Source organism: Aulonocara stuartgranti (genome assembly GCF_965226115.1).
Source record: "Aulonocara stuartgranti genome assembly, chromosome: 19".
NCBI lineage: Eukaryota > Metazoa > Chordata > Actinopteri > Cichliformes > Cichlidae > Aulonocara > Aulonocara stuartgranti.
Genome location: NC_138955.1, coordinates 19,720,841 through 19,748,840, shown reverse-complemented (window position 1 = coordinate 19,748,840; position 28,000 = coordinate 19,720,841). Strand labels below are relative to the sequence as shown.

At 41.3% G+C, this 28,000-nt stretch overlaps 1 protein-coding gene and 1 long non-coding RNA gene across 6 annotated transcripts in view; one reads left to right on the top strand and one right to left on the bottom strand.

The window, feature by feature from the left end:
- Positions 1 to 26,150, bottom strand: kiz (kizuna centrosomal protein). 5 transcript variants are annotated; one of them, XM_082515341.1, is made up of 16 exons: positions 25,969 to 26,150; positions 25,521 to 25,583; positions 24,952 to 25,114; positions 23,615 to 23,683; positions 22,081 to 22,384; positions 21,769 to 21,948; positions 21,437 to 21,686; positions 18,508 to 18,627; positions 17,730 to 17,894; positions 16,455 to 16,605; positions 14,363 to 14,519; positions 13,891 to 13,953; positions 12,474 to 12,560; positions 11,997 to 12,066; positions 3,673 to 3,719; positions 2 to 787 (listed from the first exon to the last, which is right to left on the bottom strand). In XM_082515341.1, exons 1-16 carry the CDS (start codon positions 26,139 to 26,141, stop codon positions 690 to 692), a joined length of 2,160 nt encoding a protein of 719 aa, XP_082371467.1. In that variant the 5' UTR covers positions 26,142 to 26,150; the 3' UTR covers positions 2 to 689. The 5 variants fall into 5 exon arrangements, 4 of the variants coding, with proteins under 4 accessions (XP_082371466.1, XP_082371468.1, XP_082371467.1 ...); XM_082515339.1 differs by having other exon boundaries at positions 21,769 to 22,384; XM_082515340.1 differs by lacking the exon at positions 12,474 to 12,560 and having other exon boundaries at positions 1 to 787; positions 21,769 to 22,384.
- The window catches only part of LOC309694991, a 44,505-nt gene continuing 42,653 nt past the window's right edge, over positions 26,149 to 28,000 (top strand). The window contains exon 1 of the long non-coding RNA XR_014273009.1: positions 26,149 to 26,262. This is a non-coding gene — a long non-coding RNA (uncharacterized lncRNA). The remainder of the gene's footprint in view (positions 26,263 to 28,000) is intronic.

The following is a 28,000-nucleotide window of genomic DNA, read 5'->3' as shown; positions in this document are numbered from 1 at the left end:
GACATGCAATATGCTGGAAAATCATAAATTGTAGCTCCATTGTGTGCTTTCGGCATAAATTCTGCTACTTGTGGCTTATTTACAGCGAAATGTAAACACGTCTTTGCACTTCTGAGGCTTAAGGAGAATTATTAAAGAAGCGCCTGTGAAAATATGTGCAGAGCGTTTATTAGAGCCTGAAAATATTCAGAGTTTGTTAGTGCTGCAACACTTTGTGCCCTGGGAGATGGGCCTCTTCAGCGGGTTCACAGGTCGCGCAGAAGCGTGCAGAGTGGCCATTGTGCTTTGTCATTTCACAGGTGACTCACATCACTACACTCGAGCATGCTGGAGGTAGAGCACTCGGAGATGCTTGCGGCATTCAAAATGCATGATTTTCAGCCTAGTGCAAACAAATCGCTTTAAAAGATCAGTTTAATCTATTTCGAGCTGTTATTATGAGCTGGGAGAGTTGTTCAGATAAAGAGACTGAAGCAGGGTTAACATCAGTGTGTTGGACAACTCTTCACATACTTTACCCAGCGTGAGAGCTGTCAACTTTATTATTTGTTTTTATGATACAGTGTGCATACGATTTACAATGCAGACCACTAAAATAATGGTCAGCGGGTGAACTACCACGAGTCAATCTGCCGCAGATTTTGCAGTGATATAATATAGTACATTAAAAAAATATCTCAGTGGAAATATCACTCATAGAAGTCATAAATGCCATCGCTGTTGAAAGGTTGAGGACGCAAGGCTGCTTCAATCTCAGAGTTGCTGTCATCCGATTGACCCCAGAAATCTATACAGAGAGGTACAAAGAACAAAACACAGGATTACATTATTGTGGCAGAATGCTCACTCCAAGCTTCAAATGGACCGTTACTGTCGACATCTTGAGAATAAGTATTTTATTTCTATACTCACTTTGTCAAGGTGAGCTTACTGGAATACTTAGAATCTTAACATTCTTCCTTTTACACAGTTTATATACCAATTAGCCATAACGTTAAAACCGCTGCCAGGTGAGCGTGTCTTTACAACCCATTGGTCTTCTGGGAAAGCTTCATTGCTGACATTCACGTCGATGTTTTTATACTTAAAACTTTACAGACTGAACATGGCTCCGCGGCAAAGCGCTCCCCGACAGCAGCAGCCTCTCCCAATGCAATAATGCGCTCCGCCAAAACTGCGTTGAGGAAACCGCGCCGAGCACCGATGGGACAAAGGTGTTATGGTGACAGAAGGGGGTCTGAACGTAATTATAGTCAGGTGGTTTTAATGCTGCAGCTCATCAGTGTATGTGTTCAATTAGAGCTGGGCGATAGAACGATAACGATATGTATCGCGATATAACTTTTACTCGATAGAGAAATTAAGCTATCGCGATAGACCTCGCCGCTCTTGTCCTCTATAAAAAAAAAAAAAAAAAAAAAAAAGGTCAGCCAATCCAAATTAAGTAGCGCAGAGCCGAACCAATCACAGCCGCAGCGTCACGTCGCGTGACTTGTTACGTACAGCACAAGTGCCAAGCCGCACGTGTGTTTGTTTGGGAAGCAGCCAGCGCGTAATGGAGGAAATGAGTGTGCCGACTAGAAAAATCAACCGAGCGTGACCGAAGAGAAAACAGATGACGGTTCCAATGCCGGAGAGATTGTCGAACGGAAGAGCCATAGAAGCTCCGTAGTGTGAAGGTATTTCGGCTATTTCAAGTCTGACAAAAAACAGAGTAGCGTGCACTGTAAACTGTGCCGAAAGCAAGTCTGGAAATACAATAAACTGGTGCATGCGTCACACTGTGCGCCACGTTATTGTTTCGGTGAAATGAATTTCTACAATACTGTTACTGTTAATTCTACTCTCTGCAGTGTTTAAATGCTTACATATACACACAGTTACTGTCCCTCCACACATACGACTCGGTTCTGCTTCTATGCCCCAGCTTTGTTTACTTTTTCCCACCGAGGCTTCTAGACTTCTGATTGGCCAACATTTCTGCACGGTTAGGAATCTAGCGCCACCTGCTGCTTTGGCATGTTCATAGCAGCGTTTTCCTTCATTTCTGCCTTTATGTGTGGACGGGATTATTTTTTAAAACGAAAACGGAAAATCTCCGTTTTCAAAGATACCCGTGTACGTGTGGACGTAGCCTCAGTCTCTGACTGGAAGCGCTAATTCGTCATTCGGCTTTTGTCAGACTAAAGTAACTGTTAAAACTGTTTGAAAAGCTCAGCTATACAACAAGGAGAGATTGAGAATTTCCTTTTAGTTCTCAGTTTATTTGATACTGACAAAAGTTAGTCAGTTTTGTCTGTTCTTCTGTAAAACAAACTAAGATTTATTTTTAGAATTAATACTTTATTTCTAAGTGGAATTGACAATTTAGTCTGTTTCATTTGTTCTATTTTGAAACTTAAACGCTTTAGCGGCTGCCTTTTGTGTAGTTTGCAATATTTGCCTTTATTTATCTGAAAAAGTCTCATGTTCCTTAAGTACATCTACCCTGTTGAACTTATTATGGGAAATAAATATTTAAAAACAAGCTGCTGATTATTTCACATTTTACTTGTGAGCAACGGCACATTTAAATCTTACAAATATAGTTATTTGGCTTATATCGTGATAGATATCGTTATCGCCTGAAATGAAAAAAACATATCGTGATATGAAAAAATCTCATATCGCCCAGCTCTATGTTCAATGTAGGTCTTTTGTGCTTGGAGAATTTTGGGTCTGATCACAGCTGTACATGTACAAAAAAAATCAACCAATAACTAATTAATAAAAAAAATTCTGAGCTTGGCCAATAAGAATCCAAACTGTAGTTCATTTCAAATTAGGACAATTTCCCCTTCATGATCATCTTCTTATGCATCTTTGGACCTAGAGCTGTGCACTGTGAATTCCCTAGGATCAGTTTGTCAGTGTAGAGTCCCACGCTGAGACAACTCAGGAACATTTAACCGAAACCTGCACTGTGATACCTTTGTTTCCAAGCATCTAATGCACTGAAAATAGGGAGGTCTCCTTTGCTCCACTGACACAATTCTCTCAAGTCATCAGCTCTTCTCCCCAGATTTGCCTCCCTGCAAATTGTTTAATTCCCCAAATTTGAAAATCAAGTTAAGCACTGCCGATTTAACACAGTGGAGAAGATCCAGCTCGCGCTGCAAATGGAGGCAGTCGATTCAATGAAATCAAATGTAGCAGCACTGATTAAGGTGGCCTGGTGGTCCATGGGAACTCTCTGATTGCAGCTCATAACATTAAACATCGTTTTGCCACTGTAGAGTCAGCAATGTTCTCTCTGCTTATTATTTAGAGCAGTACCTTAAATGCCTCAAAGTTCAGGGCTGTTGTTTAAGTTGACAAAGACACAGCATGTCCCCTAAAATAAAAGCATTTTAGCTTTTTTATTAATTGAGTTGGTAGCGCTTGCTTCAAATTAATCTTTTAGGAACCTGACTTGGCTTCATGGTCACATTTTATACAGACATCCTCAAAAAGGTCCAGCTGCATTTAGAGAGAAATTTAATCAAATAGATGGTATTTTTATGAAGCTTAAATTTTTGAATAATTTCACAGATGTAAACACATGGATTCTCTATGGTGATCCGTTTGGTGTCATTAACCTCTTTTTGACACTGTGTGTTTTCACTTAAATGAAATAATTTAGTGTACACTCACCTTTTGACTGTAGCGTAGAATGGGCCTTTGAGCTTGCCTTCTCTCTCCTGGAAACACAAAGATAGTTAATAGCCTTGTGAAGTTGTGACCCCAGGCTCTCTTTGAGAGAGATTTACTTTTTCACTGCTGAAAAGAATGAAGAGAAAACTTTAACATGACCAAATACTGCAAGTGAAATACGTCAATTCAGATATCAGTCTTGGTAATCAGGTTACGGACTACACACAAACTAACCAAAGCAGTACAATAGAATAAAATAAAATCTTTGTAAAAGAGCATCCATTTAACTTTGGTGATATTTAGTGGCTCGACTCAGACAGTGCCCTCGTGAGAACTCCCTTGACTCCTATTGTAGGCGCTTGTGATTTTGCTATGTGGTTGTTCATTCACATGTTTGGCATTTTGTGTGTAAACTCACAAAGGTAAAAGAAATCTTGTCTGAGTATAATAAAACACACAGACAAATAAATCAGTCCAACTGGCATACGTACAACAACCAAAACAGACTTGCGTGAAGATGCCTAATTAATTCCAAAAGATGATATTTAATGGCTAGAACCATCGTGGCAAAGGGAACTTCCTTGACTCCTGTGTAATTGTGCCAAAGGACTTCCACAAGGCCCTCTTTATTCAAAAATAGTCCAAAGACAGGGTTGCCAGGTTCCCATAGCTCTGGTGATATCGCTATGTAAATGTGTGACCTCCGAAAAGGCTTTGATCTGCCTCGATGCATATGCAATAAGGCCCCCTGTTCCACTTTTAAAGGCCTCCTCTTTAATTTACATCATCACAGAGCCTATTCAAAAGCCCACAATGTATCCTCCTCATCGCCCAGGTTAGCATACACATCCATACTGCTTATTTGTTGGGTCTCCTATATTTGATTCTTTCTTATAAAAAAAAAAAAAAAAGATGCAGAGTTTCAAACAGATGAAAAATCTGGTCCGCTTTTCCATCTGCATCAATTCAAACCCGTGACCTCTTTGATTGTCACCCTCTCAATCACCCTCATCTCCTCATCACTCCCTCTTGGCACATGTGACTGTACATTGAGTATAAGGACCAAATTGCTCTGGCTGCGTTCCAGTTGCTATTTTCTAAACTTAAGACCGAATGAGAGAACAAAGATGCACCTCCCATTCCTAACTGTGAGCAGATTGCTCTGTGCTACAAGCTATATACCGCAGAGCCAGTCTAATTACTAGCATATAACCTTTACATTCATATACTGATAGGACTTCCTACAGGACGTTTGGACGACTCGTGCATCTGTTCAGAGAGAATACTGAACCTCTGGCACTTAAAACGCAATAAAATCAAAGCAGGGAAGCAGTAAGGAAAGCAGTGGGGGGAGAAAACAAAAGCTATGGCCTGAGAGCAGATAATCAGCCTGCCTGCAAGCTGATGGTGAACTGAATGTAAGAGCTGTGGATTTCCAAAATGTGCTTATTCGTGTAGAAATATCTCGCTAAATACACACATTTATGTAAATAAAGATCATTCATCTTTTTTTTTTTTTTTTATTGTGGCTTAGATCTAAAGTGCTATTATTGATTTTTAATATATCCTCAAACAGTATTTAACCAATGATGATACTGTGTTATATACTGGTTTGTCTGACCAAGCTAATAGAGGAACTGCATCGATAAATTAATTTGTGTTAATGTGTGTTTAACACATTAACACCTTCTGTCTGTACGGTGCATAAAATGAATTACCTGCGTTATTTGGAGAGAACAGGATTTATTTTCCTTTGTTTGCACTACAGCACAAAAATCATGACGGACACAATGAGGAAATCCAAGTGTTATCACGATTCAGCTTTCTAAACTGAATAAAGTAAAAACATTAAACTACGGCAAATAGTGTATCCATTTACAACGGTTAGGCAACAGATCCCAGCCAGACCCTGCAGCAGCAAAAATACAGCAATAATCTATACCATTACTTCCTCTCCTTTGCCACAATAATAGCTGTTACAGCGAGTAAATTGGGCTTTTCTTTTCTCGAACTTCCCCTCGGGATGGGAATGGCCTATCAGCTGTTCCACTTCAGTGAGGGACAGGACTGATTTCAAGACGGGTCTATTACCATAGAGAGCCCAGCCTGGATCTGACCTCACCAATCTAATATTCAGTTTCCATAAACATTTATGCCAGTTCATCTTCTGCTGAGTTTCCCTTAATTGAGGCAATGATCTGAATATGTAAGACTGAGCTGGCCAGTGTTTTACAAGCTCTGCCACACAGAGGTGAATGTAATGTGTAAAATGATGCAAATTACAGCTATTGTAATGTTCTTTTTCAACCCCGCACTCATTCGCTTTTCATGGCCTTTGCAGTGGTTTCATATTGTTGTTTATCTCGTGTTTTAACAGTTTTTTTGTCTACTCTGCATTAGAGTTCAACATAACCTTTAAAATGTATGAGCTTTATATATATTTGACACACATAAGTATTTCTCTCAATTTCTCTTCTTGTTTATTTTGTTTTTTTGTCAAGTAAAACACTCTTGTTTTTCAACGTATGATAAATTTACACGCGTGTGTGTGTATTTTTACATTTTTATATTTTGCGTTATGACAACACATTGTCTGTCATTACAATACAAAGGTAATGACAGTGTGTGAAATATAAAATCTGATAAATATAAAATTTAATATCATGTTATGACACATTGTAAGAACAGAAGTTGGTATCATCAGCTAGAAATGACACACTTCTTTAAGATTAACACAATCTGTCCATGGCAGAGGCTTCAAAGACTATTCTTTACATTTTGCTCTTCGTGCCATTTTACTGCTTTACTGTTGTGTGCTGTATTAGCCTGTGGTAGTAGTTCAGCAAGTAAGTATCTAGTCTTCTACCACACACATACAAAAAAGCTACTGCTTTAGCTCTTGGCATAAAAACCATGTTCATGCTGTAGAGCTAAAGGAGCGCAGAAATGAACAAAAGCTACAGTCGCACAATAACTCAAGTAGGTTGACTATAGTATGCACTTTATAATAACAAAACCTTTATTATAGTTAGATGGCAATACATCAGTTCCTCAAGTATAAGGATACAAACCATCTTCACATAGACTGTAGTAGTTTTGTGAGCTGCAGCTAAAAAGAATAGTCTTTTTGAAACCATTGAAGCTGTATTTCACTTATGACCAACAGTCACATTAAGGAATGTGAGGACTATTGGAAGAAATTATGCTTAGCAAGGATTTAATACTGCTGCTGATGGCTAGAAAATTGCTTTTATTTACCCCGTCTTTTTTAAGCTCGCCACCCACACACACACACACACACACACATCGTAATAACACAATAGCGCTTTTGTGCAAGGACAATCATGTTACCACATATTTTACATGCAGAAACTGGATTAGTGAAATTGAATAATGAAAAAAAATTGGCACACTTCTTGTGGATTAACACAGTGATTCACTTATGTGAGAGTACCTGGGATTTCTGCAACTGTGTTTTAAATAATTCTCTGCTGTGTTTTTTGTAAAAATCCTACGTTTGACTCTGTGAGCACCATCTCGATCCAGTTTTATGGAATATTTCTCATTTTCTTGAGAAACAAATAAAAACTACTAATACAGTTTTTTTTAACACAGTTAAGTTGCAAGTTAAATATGACCTATTATACTAAAACGTGTTCATGTGCAACAGTTAAATCTGGACCGAACAGGGAAAAAAAAGCAAAATCTCACATTTTAACTTGACAGTGTGTCAAATTTACAATTTAAGGTCACGTTCATGCTAGAGTCATGAGACTAAATCCATGTCCTTGGACATATTTAAGATTTTTTTCATGCATTGTCCTCCAGTTACATTAGGGAAAATGAATACTGTAAGAGGAAATAATGCTTACCAAGCATTTAGCACAGCCTTGCCAGCAGCTAGAAAACTGCTTTTATTTACCCTGGCTTTTTTTTTTTTTATAAGCTTCTGCCACCCACACACAAATGCTAATAGCACAATAGCACTTTTGCGCGGCTGTGCTCGTCTAAAGGTAAAGGGAGACCCATCACCTCATCATTCCCATCAACTCCTACTCCCATCCCAGCTATGACCCTGCAGAAACATTGTTTAGGCTCCGTTTAGATGTACTCTAACAGGCCTGAATGGTAGCAGGATATAGCCCTCAGTGGGGGCAAACAGTGAGAGGCAACTATGAGTGCACTGTGAGTGGGCGCTCTCTAACATGTGAGTGCTCTCTGCTGGCAATGAGTAAGTACTGCAACTCAGAGAAAGAGGCACTGGGCCAATGATTTCAACACAGCGGGCTCTCGTCCTGACTGGTGGCAGTCTAGTGGAGACAGCCAGTGTGAGGGATGGATGAAGGACAGATCAGGTTACACTTTTCTAACGCCTCATCTAATCGAGGGTGGACTGAAATTTGCAGGCTGTCCGACACAAAAATTGCAATAATGTAGAGAAAACAGGAAAATAAAGCACCAGAAACATCTGAGTAAATGAATCCAAGCTGCTTTGAACAATAACAACACGGGTCACATGTGCCGTCTTTGGCTTTAAAGTTTTGCGTCAACCTAAACGAATCCCAAAGTTAAATAAAGTGATCACAAATAAAATGTGAAAACACAGAAACAGAAAATGCCTGAAAGACGGCTTCTTTTATAAAAGAGCAATCAGGCATTCATCCGTTTCAGAGAGCCAGTGCAGCACAGTGACCTCCTCTGGCTGGAGTCTCTAAATGCTGCCTTTATCTATTCATGGTTGTTTGTGGTAGTGGAGTGGTGGGGGTGGGGTGGGCTGGGTGCAGCTAACATACTGTCAAATGTTTACGCACAGAAAAACAACTTTGTTGCCTGACGTTATAACCATAAAAACATTTAGAAGAACAGATGCAGTATGGGTAAAAGGCAGCTCGGTCTCACACGGCCAACTATTCTGCTGTCTTTGTGCTCCTTATGTCGTTTTTGGATTCTGGATTTGCGATTTTCCACCTATTAATACTTCTTTGTCCGTTACCGTCTCTCTCTCCCCCTCTATGTCCTGCTTTCTCTTTTACGTGTCCTCCCCCCTTCTCAGCTCTGGTCCCTCTCACCCCTCCATCTCTCCTCCCAGTGAATTGTGACATGTTCACATAGTCTCCACATATGTGTGTGTGTGTGTGTGTGCAGGAAAGACACACACACAGCTTCTGATTTTGACACACTGAATGATCTGAGGTCGAATGCTTGAGCACATCCTGTTGTCCAAAGCAAAGCTGTAAACCACTAATTGTTGAGTCAAGGTTTTTGTCAAGCAGGCACTAGGCACAACAATCATCACCCCGTCTGATGGCTGCAGATTTTGTTTTGTGTGTCTGTGCACATGTGCTTGAGCATCCCCCCCCGGTCTCTGGATCAAAAATGGGGATACGCGATGGAGCGGGGAGGGGGCATAAAAAAGGTATTAAAAACCCCAAAATAAAAACAAGAAAGGAGTGCCATCTGAAATGCCTACAGTAGAAAGGAGCACAATGTTTCTTTGCACGAGAGGAAGCAGTGGCATGCACTCGCATACAAAGGGGAACAAGTGGTCTTTACATGGAGTGCAGCTGCTTATTAAGACTCACTCCTTCGTGCATTATTCCTTTCATCCCCACTCAACCACAAAGTGATTTTACTTTGCTACTCACAAAGACAGCAAAAGATTTCTAATGGACAAATCCTTCATAAATGTTGCAGATCAGTCGCTTCCCCGCGAGTTATAATACAATAAACAGAACATTCCATAAAAGTATCTAACTGAAAAACACTGTGTGGGAGAGAGCGAGGAAAAGAGAGACACTGGAAAGCAAAAGAATATGAAAGAGCCCAATTCTCTCCAACTTCATAATAGTGAAATGAGCACATATAAATGTGTTAAGAGTATCTCTTTGCATCTTGTATAGACTGCATGTATTTAATCTGTAAAGCTTATTAAGACCCCAGTCATTGCTATGCAAAGCAGCACCCAGTGCTTTTCTCTCGCTTTTCAGCTGAGTGCAGTGTTTGGCCAATAGCACTGGCCCCCCGCCTCTCATTCTGCATTCATAACATGCAACATTTGCACAATGTATCTCTCAAAGGCCCTGAATAGAAGGCCTTAATACTCATGTAAACAACTGCAAACCAATTACTTAATGAATCAGGCCCACACATAATGAGAAGCCTCACAAAAGGCTATAAATGCATTTTTTGCACCAAAGCCTCTGCTTTAAACTACAATCCCTCTGCTGTAGTCTAGGCTTAACTGGCAAATCATAATTATTGCCTAAGACAACAGAGAGGAAGCCATTTTTTTATTTCGAGTCCAGCACCATCCTCCTTTTGAAGTCACTCATCAGCTCGCTGACAAAATAAAGCAAATAATTAACACAGACAGGGGAGAGGAAAACACAGGAAGACGGCGAGGAAGAGGGGCAAACAGATTGAAAAAGGGTAAGAGAGAGAGCGAGACGCAAAGAGAAAGAAGGAGGAAAATGGGGCAATGTTACGCCTCTGCTTAAGCACAGGGCTTCCAGACCACTTGTGGAAGCAATAAAGAGCAAGAAGTGACTGTTGTAAGTGGAATGCTTACATCTAAGCGTTGAGGGAGAAATGGCGCAATTGCTGTATCAGAGCGGCAGCAGGTAAAAACAAGTTACAATAAAGTCCTTCAAAATACTGCTTTAAATTACATTTAGGATGAAACCTGTTCTGGAAATGCACAACAAAAAGCAAAAACACAATCCTTCCAAACAAAGAGATGGGTGTTGGGTCAAGATGAACATTAAAATGAAACAAAAATTGTATTTGTGATCCAAAGGAAATCCAACTGTCCCAACAGCTGTCATTTACTTCACTAAGTTTATTTGTGACTAAACCCTCTCCATGTCCAACCAGCCATCTCCTCCAGCATCCTCTGCATTGTATTGCCTCCCTCCCCCACTGTGTTTAAGCATCAGGGATTTATCTATTTTTAAGAACTAGAGAAGACAACATAAAACTTATCAGTCTAATAATAAGAGAAATATTGTTCAAAACTGCCTGAAAGGGTTATTAAAAATATATGTTGTAAGTGGACATAAATAAAACTGAACTGAGCAGGGCAAATGTTATGATGTAATATCATTTTACTTTACATTACTTAATACGGACTAATTACAGCATCATCTGTGCACGAGCTGTTTTAACTCAGACTCTGATCTCTGACCTGGATCCTTACATAGAGGAGTCCAATATCACTGCTTTACAATTAAAGTTCTTTTATCAGTAAATGTCTATTCAGGGCGCACAGCCACTCCGAGTATGACCAAAGACGTGCTTGGTGCTTCCTTCCACACTCCAGTTGGAATAAAGTGTTGGCCATGCATAACTACCCGTTTTTCCAATTTCTCTTGTGTACACAACTTGTGTCTCATAACTCCTCGTGGCATTTTGTTTTGCAGTCTAATTTCTGTTCTGCAAATTTTGTTTAATCACAGATATTGCGGACTTCCCATGCACATTAATGACAGGGAGATGGGCACCATCTGAGAGGGTCTGGGCCCAAAATTGGCTCATGTTTATTAAAGAGGTTGGTCACCCGGGCTGGTAGTGGCAGACATCAGCAGCTATGAGGACCACAATAGAGCCAGGCCATTAGACCCTTCCCTGGGCTAATAGGCAGACTGGGAGCGCCTGCTTGCCAGGCCAGGGAGATGCAGACTTCAGCCCTTGTGTCAGCATGGTGCCCAGTAATCACATGAAATCAGAGAAGATTATTCCTCATAACGTTTACCCAGCCATTACTAGAGCCCAAATGGTTTGCAGTGAAGAGGTGCTCTGAGGACCTGACATGCAATTGCAGATTTGATGAAGTCGTGTTGATATTCAAATGTAACCGTGGCGTGGTTAGTTTCCACTGAGCTATTTATCATTAGATGTTCTTTTCTTAACCACTTAGAGCTCTGATTTGACCAGCCTAAAAATGTTTCAAGGGTGAAAAATGAAAGGACATTTGTCCTTGTCAACACTCGAGCCGGCTTCTTCCAAAAGCGTTGTCCCCGATTCTCTTCTTGACGTGATATGTTTGCATTTCGACAACAAGCCTGAAGACAGTTTAGGGCTCCAATTTATTTTTGTGGTAGCCGATCTGCTTTTGAATTCTAAAACCTGGTTGAACCCAGCAAACGGTGAGTAAGAGGGGGCTTTAGGGACCTTTTGTCTTTGTAAGCGAGTTAATGGGTGGCACCCCCTTGATCTTATGGAAATGAACAGGGAATTATGAGAGCAGCCATGCAAATGTACATCAACCACTTTGGTGTCTGGTGGCCCATTTCGTGTGGCCCGTTGAATAATAACAATGTTCTTACCGAGGGTAAGGGTCTTGATGTGAGGAGCTTTTGGCCCTCCGCAGGTCCTCTTCATGGCCATGATTTATTCCTTAAAAGAGCAAACAGGGCTGGATGAAACCATTTGATTTCTTGATTGATCTCATCACAAGCTAATTTACCTTGTATACTTATATAGAAACATGTAAGGCTAATAGCAGTGCTATGCTATGAGTACAGTGAATTCGTATTCAAAGTATGTTTTTTAACGATCCATTTGGAAGTTCTTGCATCCACCCTGAATATGGCGCATATCACAAATCATGTGATAACTAAAATCTATGATATGTTTTGTGGAGTTAAAATGGGATAAAAATGGGATTTGTTGAAACTTCACTGAGCAGAAATGTGAGCATAGAAGAGAACTGTTGCTTCTCATGTCCACGTATTTCCTTGGTAACCAATGATTAGGCTCCAGTTGTTCCCTACTTGACTGGAAGAGTGGACCACATCCCTTACCTGAGAGGCTATCCTCCTCCTCCTCTTCAGAACTCTGCCGCCTTTCCATCATGGCTGATTGTTTAAGTAACTGATATGCTTTTGTCTCTATTTAGGGACACACGTGGACGCACACAGGCACAAACACACACACACAAAGTCACGGTCAAATATTTGCTTATAACCCAGGTTTCCAACTTTCACAGGTTTCTGTGTTTGATGAGACAACACGCTTCAGTGGCTCCGTTTTTTTTGTGTTTTTGGTTTCATCACTTAACAGAGTGGGTGAGAAACACTCTGCTCATTCAGCTAAACTGTTGATTCAAGCCTACAGTATGCAGCAACAGTTTCCATGAGACAGCAATCAGCATCTCACATTATCTCAGCATCCCCTACCAGGAAGGGAATGATTGATTTTGTGTTTAAAAAAATAAAAGAAACACTTGTAATTACTTTCCGTGACACTAAAAACAGTATCATATTTGAGTGGAGGAGAGAGACTGAGCTGGCAAAAATCAACAGAACAGAAGTACATAATAAATGGGCTGTTATCTCACTGATGTTACAAAAAGTACACATTCAAAGAAAGAATGTGAAAGGCAAAGCAAAATTGTGATCTTCTGTGACCAAGTCCTAACAGTTTCAGCTAGGATTCACAATAAAAACATAGGTTTTAATCATTGTTGAAAGCCATACCATGTTTACAGTGCATTCCAATCTCCACTTCATACAGCCACTGCTTTTACACGTAGTCTCAAAAACCCCAGCAGGTCTACAGGCGTGCATGTTTTGGCAATTACTATCAGTTCCAAGGTCACCGTTTTTGATTGTGACATTGATGTCGCTCAGCACAGCAAAATCCTTTTTTTTTTTTTTTTTTAGCTGGTTATGTCTCTTTTGATTAAGTGTAGCGATTGGAAACTGGACTCATTTTGCTGGCTGTGCACCTTAGGGATGCGGACACATGAAAAACCCAGTAGGAAATCTGATAGCCAAGGGTAGTATAGGATTGCTTTACATTTCAGAGGTGCAGCTGAGGGATGGGCACACCAACTGCTTCCAGGATGCCGTCACATCTAGTATTTTAAGTCCAGCCTTGCCGGAGCATTGTTTAGAAGATAATGAGAACCGATGACAGATCTTTTGCGCTTCCCACCCTGGCGCCCTGACAATTAAAGCGGCCGCATTATGCTGGGGCAGTGAATTATCAATTTTGCTAGAATGCCTCAGACCGAGCTGAAAACACAGCTAGTGTTTTCTCGGAGATAATTAGAGAGAACTAGCACAGCTCTTCAGGTGGGACTTTGACCCTGGATTCACCTTGATCATCCTGCCTCAGCCATTGTGTAAAAGAGCCCATTATTCACTGCAGTGGGAAGAAAACAAACCACAACATAAGGACAGTGTGAATGCTGGGGCACCGGCAATGCCTTTTTACCTCTAATAGGACCACTTTCCACAGGGCTTTCGTCCTGGCTGTCCTCTTCAGCACTTTGTAGTTCTGTAAGAAAGGGAAGCGCATAGTGAGAAGCAATGGCAGGGAAGAAGGGAGTCTAGGGATAGAAATGGGAATGGGGGGGTCTTTCTTTAGCTCTGAAAGGATGGCTGTATGAAAACTGCGCTGTGAGGGATTTATATATAAAAAAAAAAGAAGCTCTATGGTGAAATTGATTTCTTTCATGAAAGGGAAGTTTTAGTACTCTGCAGAGTTGGTCTCCAGAAAAAAAAAGTCCATATTTCTTCCAATTAATGGTCTTGTTACATGTGACACAATGACTTATCACAGCGTGGAATCACAAAGATCCATGCTGGATGTTTTGTTAAAACCCAAACCCATATTAACGTTTCATTAGCATCATTTTCATAATTAGAATTGATCATGTGATATTATACCAATCATCTTCAGTGACCTTGGATCCGTTGCTTCCATACGGGCCTGGCAGGCTTCGCATCCCCATCAGCCAGCAGAGAAGGAGGACCACATAAAGAAGATAAGTCACTCTTGTCCTCTGCTGAGGGGCACTCCTCACTGGACCGGGACAGAAGTGTCCTCAGCAGCACTTTGGCCTGCGAGCAGCACAAATTAAAACCACACTCTTAATTGTTCTCATTTTGTGAAGGAAGTGTCAAATTGAACTCTCGCCGATTAGGCAAGTCATTTACTTTGGCCATGGCTGCTCGCACAGAGGTGCAGCTGTAATGCGTGTTCAAACGCCAAGAGAAAATAACTTGAAATTGTCTCACTCGTTTAACTCAAAAAAGATGATTTCGCACACTTTCACTCCCGCTCTCCCTCTCAATCACACTTTTTTCCTCTCACTCTCTCTTTTCATCCATGAGATTAGAGAACTGCCTAAAGAATGCAATCACCCCGGTGTTAATGTGCAACACGTCCCAGATATCTTCCCTCTTGGCTGAGAGGATTGAGACAAACTACTCTCTTCCTCCCACTCTGCTCATTTTTATCTCTGTGGAGATGAGGATACACAATTAAGAGGAGCTGTTCCAGGAGATGGGGAGCAGCGAGATGCCACACGCCGATTTCCTTTCTCTCCTTCTTCCCTCCCCCGTATCAAATCCTGCCATCACCATTTCTCTTTTGTGATCAAAGACTGCCTCTCAGCCTCAGATGGCCATTTGCAACTTTTAATGAGCGCTAATATGGAGATGATCAGGAGGATTTTGACAGTGACAAACTTTAAGTGCATTGTAAGTTGTTATCAGTGGGTCACAGTTATGACTGACAATGTTCACGCTTTCATTTGCAGAGAGCAGAAGAGACGCAAACACAGGACAATCTGAGTTTGCCACTTGGTATTTGATGCTGCTGCACAATAAAAACTGTCTTGATCCTTGTCCCCGATATCCCTCTTTGTTCCTTTTTTTAGATTTAGTCAAATGTACCGTGGGTTGAGGGCTCTCGCAGACCCACTGCATTTTAAATATCAATGAATGCAACTGTTAGCACTTGAATATTCAAAGGGCCTCTTTGAGTGTGTGCATGCGAGCTGCATGCTCCCATTTGTCAGAGTAGCCAGGCTGTGTGGCAAGATGTGAATGGAAATTTCTGTTTTCTCTTGTGTGTGTGGAGAGTAAGCTGTTGTGTGAGAGGACAGAGAGGAGAGAGACGGAGAAATGGGAGGACGAGACGGAGAAATAGATGGAGATGGAGTGAGGACGCTGAAGAGAAAGAAAGATTTCCACTCAGGCTTTTCCTCATGTGCTTGGATACAATGATTTCGATGGCAGCACCCCTCTTCCTTTTGTCAGTGCATACTTTTAAGAGGCTGCACAGTCTCCCTCTTTGCTTCTCTCACTGCGTCAGCAATACTACAGCCACAAGAACCCACATAACATGAATCCACAAAAATTAATAAGACAAAAACCTGCATGTGTAGATAATCACTCTGGCAGCCAGATAGTGGGTTTGCTGACATGTCTCTTGACATCATCGTTGAGCTCTGAGTGGGAATATTCTTTGTCATTTCTTTCTTTGTTTAATTGAGCATGATCCACAAGGTCAATGAGTGGGAAATTTAAAATAATCCCATTGAGTAGAAGGTCCAAATGGCTCCCTCGTTCAATCAGACCCAACTGACGGCTATACTTTTGGCTAATACTAAATTAAAAGCAAGTGTTTCTCAGATGAATACACCACATGAGATGAAAGAAGCCAAGCTGAGGCTGTAATTTGCGATTACGACATGGGTCAGGGTTTCCCTTCTGTCTAGGTCAATGTGTGGAGCAATCTGATGAGCAGGAGGCCAGGGCTTAGTTTCCAGCACGAGACACAAAGAGGGCATTTAGCAGTAACTGCACTCCTCTTCAAAAAAAAACACGCAAAGGAACAAGCAGAGAAACAAAAACACTCGCTCATTTGGAAAGAAGAGGGGAAAAAGGGGGCCATATTTCTGTGCAGATATCAGTGTGCTTTCGGGATGCAAGTGTGTGACCTGTTTGTTTGTGTGCATGTCACTGGAGTGGATGTGCCTTCGACGCTACCTGGTGGCTGTAGGTGGCATGACGGCTGAGCAGCAGCGGCGTGAACAGTTGGACCAAGCGCTCAGTGCTGAGGACGCGGCGCTCCTTGAGCACAAGGGCGTGCTTGAACCAGCGATCCCACAGCCGAGCAGCATTAGGAGGGAGGCTGGTGCTGCGGTGAGGATGGGGGTGGGATTAGACGGAGAGAAATAGCGGCTTTGTTATTGAGCACACAGCAGGAAATACGAACATAAATCATAATTATACCCGCACAAAGTAAAAGATAATTAGATAATCAAGAAAAGTGAAGAAGCTGAAAAGTTTGGAACACCTCCAGTATAAAGCATTTCTCAGAGCTCTTCCTTTAAGCAGCCTTTTTAGAAAGGGTTATCCTAAAACAACTCAGAGGTGATGGATTATTAATGAATTCCAGTTAACACTGAATAGACACAGACAGCAAAATTGATTCAGGTTGAAAAACTGAATAAAAAGGTCGAGGTCAGCCAGGAGGGATCTCCAGAGGAAAGAGGGGGGACACTGTTAGATGTGCTCCTTTGAATTGACTATATAGCAGGAAAGGTCTCAGTGAAATCAATAGAGTATTGAAGCAGAGCATGAATTTAGCTCAGAGTATAACTACTCATTATCCAAAGGACTGGAAGTCGCAGATAGGGCATTTTAATTTACTCATGACATTCACCCACGCAGTGTTACGGTGTGAGGTGACACCAAAGATGACCTTTTACATTTGTGGACAAGGGAGACTGTATCAAATAGTAGCATGAAATCTCTCTGACTGCTGTAAGTGCATGACCCTCCCCACAGTCTAGTGAAGGAAAAAAATAATAATAATAGTAACATAAAATCAAATGCACACACAGCCATCCATGCGTACTGTAAGGTGGTTTACTTTCCTGAAGAAAAGAAGACTAATATCTATTGAACTCTGCAGCTTTTACAGCACTGATATTTGTGCTCTGAACGACTCCATTGTGAGGTGGTACAAGTAGATAATCACGCAACACCCAAAATATCACCAACATTTTATCATAGATCTATATATAAACAGCAACAATGAATACGCTTACATAACATGTATATAAGCATAATTTTTACATCATCACAATTCAAAAGTAAATGAAAATATAACCCTAAACAAAAACTGCAACTGCACACAAATAAGCCAGCCTGTGGTTTTGTTTTGTTTTTGCAACATATGAATCCATAATATAAAAAACATGCACAGGCTGATGTCAGTTTCTGGCGCAGGATTCACAGACAAACCAGGAGCCTTACCTTATTTCATTAGGCTCAGTGCTGGCCTGATGAGCACACACCAGATCCTGTGGTAGCAGGCAGCCCTTTTCTGTGCTCCATGACAACCTCTGAAGCTCATGAAGGACGACTGCTCCACACGCTCCAAGGTCCTCGTCATTCAAGCCCGCTCCATCGTCACAAAGGCTTCCCAATATATAGAGAGCAGTCAGCTATTGCCATGGAGCTCTGGGCTCTGCCAGCAGGTCAGGAGTACACAGCATACATCGAACAACTGCTAATACTTCACACACAATATGAGTATAATCACACACATCAAGGCGCATGCACTCCAGCTCACATAATATCACAGCATGGCTAAACGCTCTACCAAGGGTTGTGACACAAAATGGCCCAAGATGTTGTTGACATCGTTCACAAATGTGACGTTTGTACAGATGGAGAGCTTCGCCTTTGTTAATCAGTATTTCACTACTGCTGTAAATGAATCGTGACGTAGAAAAATCTTCTACAAAAACCAACCTTTATCTAATAAATCATGTGCACAATGCTCTCTCTGCCCAGTAACAATTCAGCAGAGCGGTTACTATAACAATCCCACGTGTCTGAAAACCCCTCAGAAATAAAGATGCACGGATGGCGGTAATGGCACTTCATCTAATGTGAGAGCCCTCGGCAGAAGGATAATATGTTTTCCTCATCTGCACAAACTGCCCCCTTAAATAAATATGTGTAGCATTTCATTCAGACATGGGGAGACAAGTTTTAAAAAGTTTGAAGAAAGACACTAAGGGTGTACCTGATAATTCTACTGAGCTCGAGTCCATCGACAGAAGAATCCCCGTACACACTGGCCTGTTCGCTGCGAAGTCGTCCTTCAATGCTGTCTAGCAGATTAAAGAGTCCTTCCTGGGAGAGACTTAAAATAAATTACCTATTAGTGTGGTGAATGAACAAAAAAATGGAAGAGGTCACGTGATCGATAGGTCTGATATTTTTTTAAATGAAAATAAAACTATGATAACATTTTTTCCGGGCGATTTCCTTGAGGTACTCAAGGCTTGCTGGAGAATGTGATCATTAAACTTCCACAATACAGCTTTTCAACAGTTCACCGTGTTCGTTGATTTTGCCACGTGTAATAACAGGTTGCAAGCGAAGAGCTCGACAAAACCAGCATTCAGATCCGGAGCTTGTTTGCTGCTGAATTAATGTGGTATCGAGCAGAGTTGGTTAAATTGCGAAATAATGCTCGAAACGAGTAATATGACGTTACAGTTAAACTCCATTACCGGTTGTAGCTCGTGCATAAAAGTGTACGGAAAAAGAGGGGCCTCTGGATGATTTCCTTTGGTGAGAGATTTACACTTTAATCTGGTCCTGTGTGCGGCTACAAAATGAGAAATGGATGCCTAATGCATGTGGATATTGAGAATCCATCTCTTTCTTGAGCATTAAGCTCTGGGTGGCCCTCATTGAATTCTCCCAGAAACCCCAAGCCGAGAGATCCTGAGCCCCCTTACATAAAAAGAGGCCAAAAAGAATTTATGACAATCTGTAATGGGCTCTTGGGTTAGGGGTCAGCAAACAATTGCTCCCTCTTTTTTGCAGGTTGTTTCCTGGTAACATCCTGATTAAGCTGGCAGCTTGAATTATATCCATGACATTCTGTAGTGTGCAATACATCTGTGCCAAGTCCTCTTCAGTGTGGCTGAAGTAGAATAGGCAAAAGCTCTGTCTTTTTTTTTCCCTTTCCCTTATTGCCAGCGTGGGCCTTGAAATAGTCATCTTTCTCTTTCCACTTTATTTATCAACGCTCTTCAAAAAGAGACCTTTAGAGAGTGAGAAAGTGAATTAGTTGTGTTTTCCTGCAAACTTCTCTCTTTACTGTATTGTTGCCAGCTTTCATGTCAAGGTCTCTAACCTCACTTTAGATGCTACTATTGTCCGTGTGTCCACATCATCAGGAGTGTATTGTTAGCCAGGAGGAAGAGGTCAGCCTCTCTGCAGCAGTATTGCTCTACAGCGTCGAGTTGTGGCTCTGGGGTTATTTATCACATGGAATGGCCTCACCATTGAGTGACTGGTGTCAGGCGAATCTCACCATCCAGGCACAAATAGCAAGTGTAACACACAAAAGGACACGGAAAATATAACCACAAGTAATAACAGCACACACTAAGTGCAGTTACACCTGCCTAAATCTGGGATAGGCCCAGCACGCTGTCAGAATTCACCTAAGAAAATACAGAGTGAAAATTTGCGAGACCTTTGCTAAACTAGAATTTAAGCCACAGGAAAAAAAAATACCTGAGCAATGCCCTAATGACACTGCAATTACAATTTTTTCAAAATCCTATACGCTTTAAGCTCCATCTGTGGGATTAACTGGGATTTTTAAGAAGCCAGTGTTAACTGTATCACATGCTGTCACCAATCAATCAAACCCATGCAGCACTTCAGACAACACATGTGAGAGCAAAGCACGTTGAGGGCATTGTGATGGTATTAAAAATTAAACTATACAATATTTGAGTCTGTAGGAGAAATAGGTTGTTTTTCCCTGACTGTTGGGGCGATATAAGCTTTAACCTTAAGAGAAATACACGCAGGATAGAGACTGGATGCTCTGCGAGGTTTACATCAAAGCCTCTGGTTTTCTCCTCATACAAAGAAGCTCTCCGTGTTAACAATGAAAGCTGCAGCCAACGCCATTGTCTACCCAGCACAGCCTAACTGAGGCTCCTCTTGGGGTCATGCTATAAAAAGTATAGTCGACCACACATAAACACAGTCGGGCACAAACAAACATGCAGCACTCTCAGAGAGAAAACATAATCCTCCACAATATTTTTGATGCTTACAGAGAGCAGACCAATTAAAAAATAAAGCCTTTCATACCAATAATGCTCAGAAATTACTATTTATTTTTGTAATTACAGAAAAAGAAATAATATTTAAGAATATAGTCCATAATGTGACCCAAGAACAGAGAGAAGGCAAACATTAAACAGTGTTTTTTTTTTTCCTTGAGAGTACAGTGAAGAAAAAAGTGCACACAAAATGGTTTTTTTTTAAGAGCATAAGAGGTGCTGTTCATAAAAGACCTCATACTGTAGCGAAAATGCAAAGGCTCTCCGTGCAAACATTCACATAGGATTTTCTGTGGCTCTAACCCCATCCAAAATGATCCTTCAACTCAGAGGCCATCATCACGCTAAGGATTTGTGGCTGTAAGTGCTGTCCACATGCCCACCCCTCCACAGCACTCTATGGTGCCACAAATTTCCTCCTCCACTGGGGACTTCCTGAGGTCTCTCAAGCAGAAAATTGCTCTGTTACAGCATTATCTTGGATTATGGCAATATTGTTGGTGACAGGTCCCCAGCTCTCCCTATAAGATGCATCACTGCCACCGCAGCTGCTGCTGAACTACAGAGAGGACGGTGGCATGAACCGTGACTCCCACAATCCTCTCTGTCAGCCTCAGATGTGAAGGTGGAAAGGAGGAGTTTGCGGCGTGTTCACTCGCTATCATCAACAGCCCTCTGTGGTTCGGCATGGCCATGCAGAACATTCTCCTTGCTTAGCCCGCTTAGCCTTAAATTTTGGGGAGGGAAGCTGCTGACTGCACTGAGCACCGTTTGAGGAAGAATGTTAGTGTTTTTCTTCACTGACCCACTTTGAAAACGTCAGACAACAAACTACATTAGTCATATATACTGTACCTTTTCAAGGCCCCCACTGCAGCTTTGCTGTTTAAGTGGAGTGTTTTCTTGGAGCCATTAGAGTGCAGAGACGATTCAGGACTGTGCTGGTTGTGATCACGCCTTCCGTGAGTATCATTACCCTCATGTGCCCCACCCTCTGGTGCATCCTCCTCCAGCTCAGATTGTGTCAGAGAAATAGACAGGTCACTAGCAGTGCTCTCTGACAACTCCACATCTGAACTCAGTGTGCTGACACTCTCACTTTTACCTGGATGTAAATATACAATGTAGTGTAAAGGAAAAAAAGTGCTTTAAAAGATTCTAGCACAGACAGAAAGATCACTGCAAACCTGTTCTCTCTTCAGCTTCTTTTCCCAAAGTGGTTTTTAGCATCAAATGGCCGTGACCTCTCTCTTCATCTTCCATCGTGCGTGCCTCGTGAGCCACCTCTTTGGAGTCGGTGTGTTCTGCGATGGAATTCTGAGTCCTCGTCGGGCTTCTGCTGCCAGGAGATGGATTCTTCTCAGGCCCTGTCAAGGTCGCCAAAGGTGAAGGTTCCCGTTCATCATCACTTCCAAAAGCCACACCGCCAGCTGTGCCTGTTAAGGCACGAACAGATGGGAGCGGCCCCATCGTTCTTTCATGTTTGTCACTCAAATTACCGTCGTCAGGGGAATCGTTTGAGCCTGAAATGTCATCTGATAAATGTGCTCGGTTGCTGGCGGCATCCTCTCCGCCGACTGTGAAGTCCTTCAAAAGGCCACTTGGTAGACGCTCGCGGGAGTGCAGGCTGCGATTGGGTGAATGATGCAATGCTTGGTGTGAGTGTACACTTGTGCTGCCAGCTTCTGCATCAGGCCCTCTGGAGGTCTGGTGGCCCATAAAAATTTCCACTGGTGCTTGTTTAAAATCCTTAGCTGGGTGAGAGACGTATCCGTCCTGGTGCTGTGCACGAACAGCTTCAGCCTGCACTCATGAAGAAAACAAACACACACACACAATATATTCATTTTATCAGCTAAACTTTTCATTACCTCATAAAATATTTTTTTCCAGGCATGAATATGGATCGCTTAAAATGTCAAAGTTCTTGTTTCAGTTAAATAAGTGCTATTTTGAAAGAATTTCAACTCAAGTATGTCAGCTATCCACTTTAGAAATTTGAATAAATGTAGCTTATTTGGGCCAAGGTCAGAATTCTTTTCACAACATTTTTCAAAAGAATGTCTCAGGATCAATGTTTTAACTTTTAATCTTATTAGAAATCCTTTAGACAAGTTTTGATTCATGTCTGCAATGTCACCAAGGGCGGGGAGAGAGAGAAGCAAAAAAGCCTCCCTCCAAACATAATAACAAAAAGCATGGCTTCTGTTTCTTTTCTGATAAGCGTCTTAAATACCAAACAGTTAGCTGCTTAATAACATTCACTGTAAACCATGCAGCCTGCCCAGCAGATCCACAAAGTAGGTAAAAAAAGAGGAAAAGTTAATTTCTTGGCTGAGTGATTCCATCGGTAGCTGCAGGGCAAAGTAGAAAGTGTTTCACTAAAGTAGCAATTGATTCTTCTATCAATCTGCGGCACGCGTGTGCTCTTCCAAGGAATGTATTAAATATGAAAATCATATCCCGTTATCATCTGTCTCCAGCTTTCAGCCCGGTAAGCTTCCCTTAATGAATGCTGCAGCCTGAGGGACATGCACACTGCCAGCCAATGGCTTGTATGCATAATGGAGTGACGGTACCATTTTGCTCATTACAATATCGACAGACTGAGGGGGGTTTTGCACACAGTTACAAGTGACTGCTCTAGACAGCATGCTCCAAGTTATTATGAGATGTCTTAGACATTTCATCTAAAAGAGCTTTAACTGCTTTAAGTGAAGGGAGAAAGCAGCCATGGGCTTGAACTACATCGCTTGTACAGATTCAGCAGCTAGGATTAGACACCTGTGTTATTACAGATACACAGTTTAAATGTAGACTCTACAGATTTACCAGGCATAATGTCTACGTTCCTTTGTTATTCCAAACCTAAAAACGTAACTTGATAGAACTGAAATTAGCATAAACCTTTAAACATTGGAAAAAAAGAAATAAGTACCATTTATCATCCAAAAAATATAAAACAAACAAACAGAGTGCAGGTTACCTGATACATAAAGGATGTGATGTGTGTGATCACATGCTATTGCATACCTTTGCTGGTTCCCGCTCCATTTTCTTCTTTGCTTCCATAAATTTGGAAATCTTTTTCAAACACTCAGCCTGTATGAAATAAGACTGAATTAATAATTAAAAGATAAATGACTTCTTTAATATTCAACTGGCATGTGTCATGCAAACTCGTCTAACCTGTCTGAATATTAGCTGGATGTGGTGTAAAAGTGGGGGGGAAAAAAAATAAGGAAAGTAGCTGAAAGCAGCCCCTATCAGTAACAGAGGGTTTTCCTAAGTGAGTGTCCTCTATGCAGACGCTGACACCCCTTAGCATTTTCATTTGGCCGGGCGGACTCACTGCCTTACTGCCAACTCCAACAGAACCTTTGCCACACCTTTAAATTACAAAAACAGACCTTTAAAAAATGTGTCTTTTAACATACAGCACAAATACCAAAAATACAAATACAATAAAATCTAGATAAATATACATGCTAATCGGAGAGGGAATATATACTCACTGTCTGTTTGAGAAATGTGTTTTTCTTTGTACCAAAAGCATCACGGTTCAACCAGAAAAAAACCGTGGTTGATTTTACACAATGGAAACAAAGTGCAACAGGACGACCAAAATAACAGCAAACATGCAGGACTCATAAAGCATCAAGAGGAAATAAACCAACTGCTTGAGGGGAGAGAATGGCTAAATCTCTGGAGCACTTCAGAGTCTCTATATTGGGCAATTAACTCGGTGAGTCATAATTAGCCAATTTTGTTAATTTGATATTAAGCTGTCAAGCACTGTCGTTGAGTTTTAAGTGATAATCTGACTGGCTCATTGTTTTCTCCCCCGTTCATTTGCTTGTCATGATAAATTGCACAGTTTGAGTGTTTACTATTGTCACATCAAGCCATTGCAAGCAAATGTCTACTCTGTTAAAATTGCAGCAAGGCATTAAGGCAAATGAGCATCAACAACACGCTCATTTATAAAAACGCAGCATCCCTAATAAATATATATATTTTATATATACCTGCACATGCATGGTATATATAAAATATATATATTTTATATATACCATTATTCCAAAGTTAACCTCGTAGAACTACGGTTTTCTTAAACGTACAGCTTGGACAGCAGTAATTACTGGTTATTACACGTGAATCTAAAAATGTCAGAAGAAAAGTACAACTGTCAAATCTGATTCCACCGCAGTGAAAGGAGTGTTTGTTCATACTAAAAGCCTGCTTTCAGTACGACTCCATAATGACAAAAGCACTGAACAAATGAACTTGAGCAAGTGTGTGTGTGTGTGTGTGTGTGTGTGTGTGTGTGTGAGAGAGAGAAAGAGAGACAGAGCATGTGTGTGTTCTACCTTTTGTTGTTGGAGGGGGGCATGGTCAGGACTATATTCCTTCATGCTAATTTCTATGCACTCCACATCTCTCAGAAGCTCAAGGTTTCTCATTTTCGCTCGTGCTTCCCTGTCACAGATTTCCTTGAGATAACTGCGCAGTTTGGAACACTTTATCTGTAAGCTGAAGGCAGTGGAGAACTATTATTCAAAAGAAATATTATCTAAGAGCATTGTCAGAAAATAAGAGCTCGACTTCTCAGGAGAAAAGGTTAAGCACAATATGTTTTAAATTTAAATCTCATTCTCAAGTCGCCCATCAACCTAAGCCCTGCTGGATGGACCTGGCATGTTGGTGTTTATGAGACATGATTTACATCTTTTTTTTTTTTTTTTAAGCAGTGTTATGCTTGTACACATTGTATTAAATAAAAACTGACACAAATGCCTGGATTGTTTATTCCCAAATGAAAATAATAAAACAGCTGTCAATCTATGAATACATGGGAATTTTTTCAAATCAATTTCATATACAATGATGAAAGTCCACTCACATATAATTGGATATTTAACTCAAACCAGTGACTTACGCTCTTTTATCGGATCTGGAGTAAGCAAACAGCTCCCTCTCCAGCTCCAGCCTCCGTTTCTCCCTGCACACAGAGCGCACAGAGAAGGTGTTACCCACACACACCGCTCCAGCACCTCCGTGGTTTCCTGGGCTAATTATTGCCAAACCGTCAGACTTATGAACCCAGCGAGCTTCCATAACACACATGCTAATGCAGGATAGCAACTTTCATGGGAACTTGACTAACTTTCATTAATACGCAAACGCTAATCAGTTACTGCTTTATACACATCCACGAATCCAAGTAAGCAGGCTAAAGAACTAGCTTCTGCTCATCTCTGTGTACGCGGACTTCGCTAGGAAGCTAACGGGTAAGGTGAGGCTATCAGACGGCAACGGTGACAACTCGAGTCCGCGGTTCTACGGGGCCGTGCTCTTTATAATACGAAAACACCAACTGTCCTCACCTTTCGTGTATGCTCTGCTGAGCTGACGTTATCCTTTCGTAGTAGTGGTCCTCGCTGCGAGCCGAGCTTGCCATTTTCTCCCGCTTTTGGCGCCGTTGCAAAGCCGATTGGAAGAAGAGGCAGACGAGGAGGAGGGGGAGAGGGGGGCCACTGGTGTTTACGTTGGTTGCCATGCGCACCGCTTCCCAGAAAGCCTTGCGGATAAACACAGAGAACACGTGGTTGGAGCACGGAGACGTGCACGAATTAAATCCGAGAGTAATAATGAAAGAAAAAAAATCGACTAAATGTTGGGTAAGAATTTGTTTTTCAGCGTATTTGGAGTATTTGCCCGAACGTAAATCCCCTTTATTTAGAAAGACGCACAGATGTTCGTAAAGGTGTTTAAATGTCATTTCTGTTTATTTATCAGAGTTTCTAACCCGCCTGGGCTAGATACCAGCCATCAAACGTCTGACTTTTATTTGATAAGCTTCCCTTGCTCTGTCACACACACACTGATGTCTGATTTTCTCTGATGGTTGCTGTGCATCATCCCCAGATGTTGTCTTGCATTATCAAGGTTCATCGCTGACATTTCTCAGAATGTCATGTTTTGACTGAGTCATTTTCTCAAAGCGACAGCACTACATGTCCTTGCTGGGATACTGAAATTGACTGCTCCTTCAAATGCACACCCTAATCAGCCAATTTCCCCAATTCCAGTCCCATCAAACTGCTCTTTATCTGTTGAACTGGGGAGTTTTGTTGTTCTTTTCTAATGCTAATCTACCCCATTCAGTATCTCTCTATGAGGCTATTTGTTGTGAAATAAATCCCCTTGTTTGCCTCCTGCATGTATAATTGATATTGTTGCCAGGCTTTTTGTTTGTGCCGTGGAGAGCTGGAAGGCAGTGCTTTGGAGGTGATGAAGAAAATGAGACTTGCAGCACTGCCGTTCCAGCTGAGCTCAGCCAAGGTTGATGCCTGTGATCAGTCTTTGTTGGATGTCATACATGCATTTGTGATTATTTTCAGCAGATTGTGGCCTCCCAATGCAGACTACATTTGCGACCACTGTTTAATATCTTTGTAATATCCAGATATACTAGGCCCCCGTGTTAGATCGCACACCAAATTGATGTGAAAACTCTGAACTGAACTTTTTACTTAATTCATCCAGGTGAGTTATGAAATAACAGGTGCACTGAATAAATTCAGATTTCCCGTTTTCTCATCTATAATGCATTCCTTTCCACATATCTCTTAAACAACATTAGCTTTACAGTGAATTATCCACAGTATACTTATTTCCTAGTTAGGAAAAAAGTATATAGTCCAAAATGCTGCAACAATAAAACCATTATTTTGATAAAGTAGTAATAGTTTTAACAAGTGCTTATCAATGTAAACAAAAAGGTGCCATTTTTCAAATCTTACTGCATGAAGGGTCCGAGAAAATATAGTTTACTTTTACTCTTTGTAGTTTTATACAGTGTCTCCACACTGGCTTTCTCTGTTGCTCCTGTGCAAACATACAATCTGTATGGCCATTGATATGCCCTAACAGAGGTCACAATTTGCATGAGAATTAACAGCAAGTAAATTAAATTGATATTCAGTGCACATCTCCGTCGAATCCTTCAGACCTTTGTTCCCCCTGCCTGGCAGAGCCCATGTTCAGCCCCCCCAGCTAGTCAGAAACATCTGTGCAGTTAATAATTTGATAAACAGCTTACACAAATGCTAAATTATCTTCTCCATTCCCTCCCCTTTTTCCTTTCCTTGTGCAAGACAGTTGGCTCACCTCTCTGTGGTGTTGGGTTTATCTGTCTTTTGTGGCTGTTCTTCCACAGCTCTGGTTTTAATGGCTCTCCCTTCACTCCTTTCACTATCACTTAGATACTGAAGCAGTGTTTGGGGTTAATGCAAATCCTCAACTCTCATCTGCGGCAAAAAAAAATCCACTGAAGTTTCCTATTGTGGCAAGTTTAAAATGAACTTTGTCGGAACATTTGTTATTCATTCACAGCTCTGTGCGGGTAGCATTTAA

Coding starts and splice junctions, on each gene's coding strand:
- kiz (XM_082515339.1), bottom strand. CDS start 26,141: ATGGCAACCAACGTAAACACCAGTGGCCCCCCTCTCCCCCTCCTCCTC. Junction 25,115..25,520: donor TCCAGATCCGATAAAAGAGC/GTAAGTCACTGG, acceptor CACTGCCTTCAG/CTTACAGATAAAGTGTTCCA. Junction 12,067..12,473: donor GGAGGAGGATAGCCTCTCAG/GTAAGGGATGTG, acceptor TGCTCTTTTAAG/GAATAAATCATGGCCATGAA.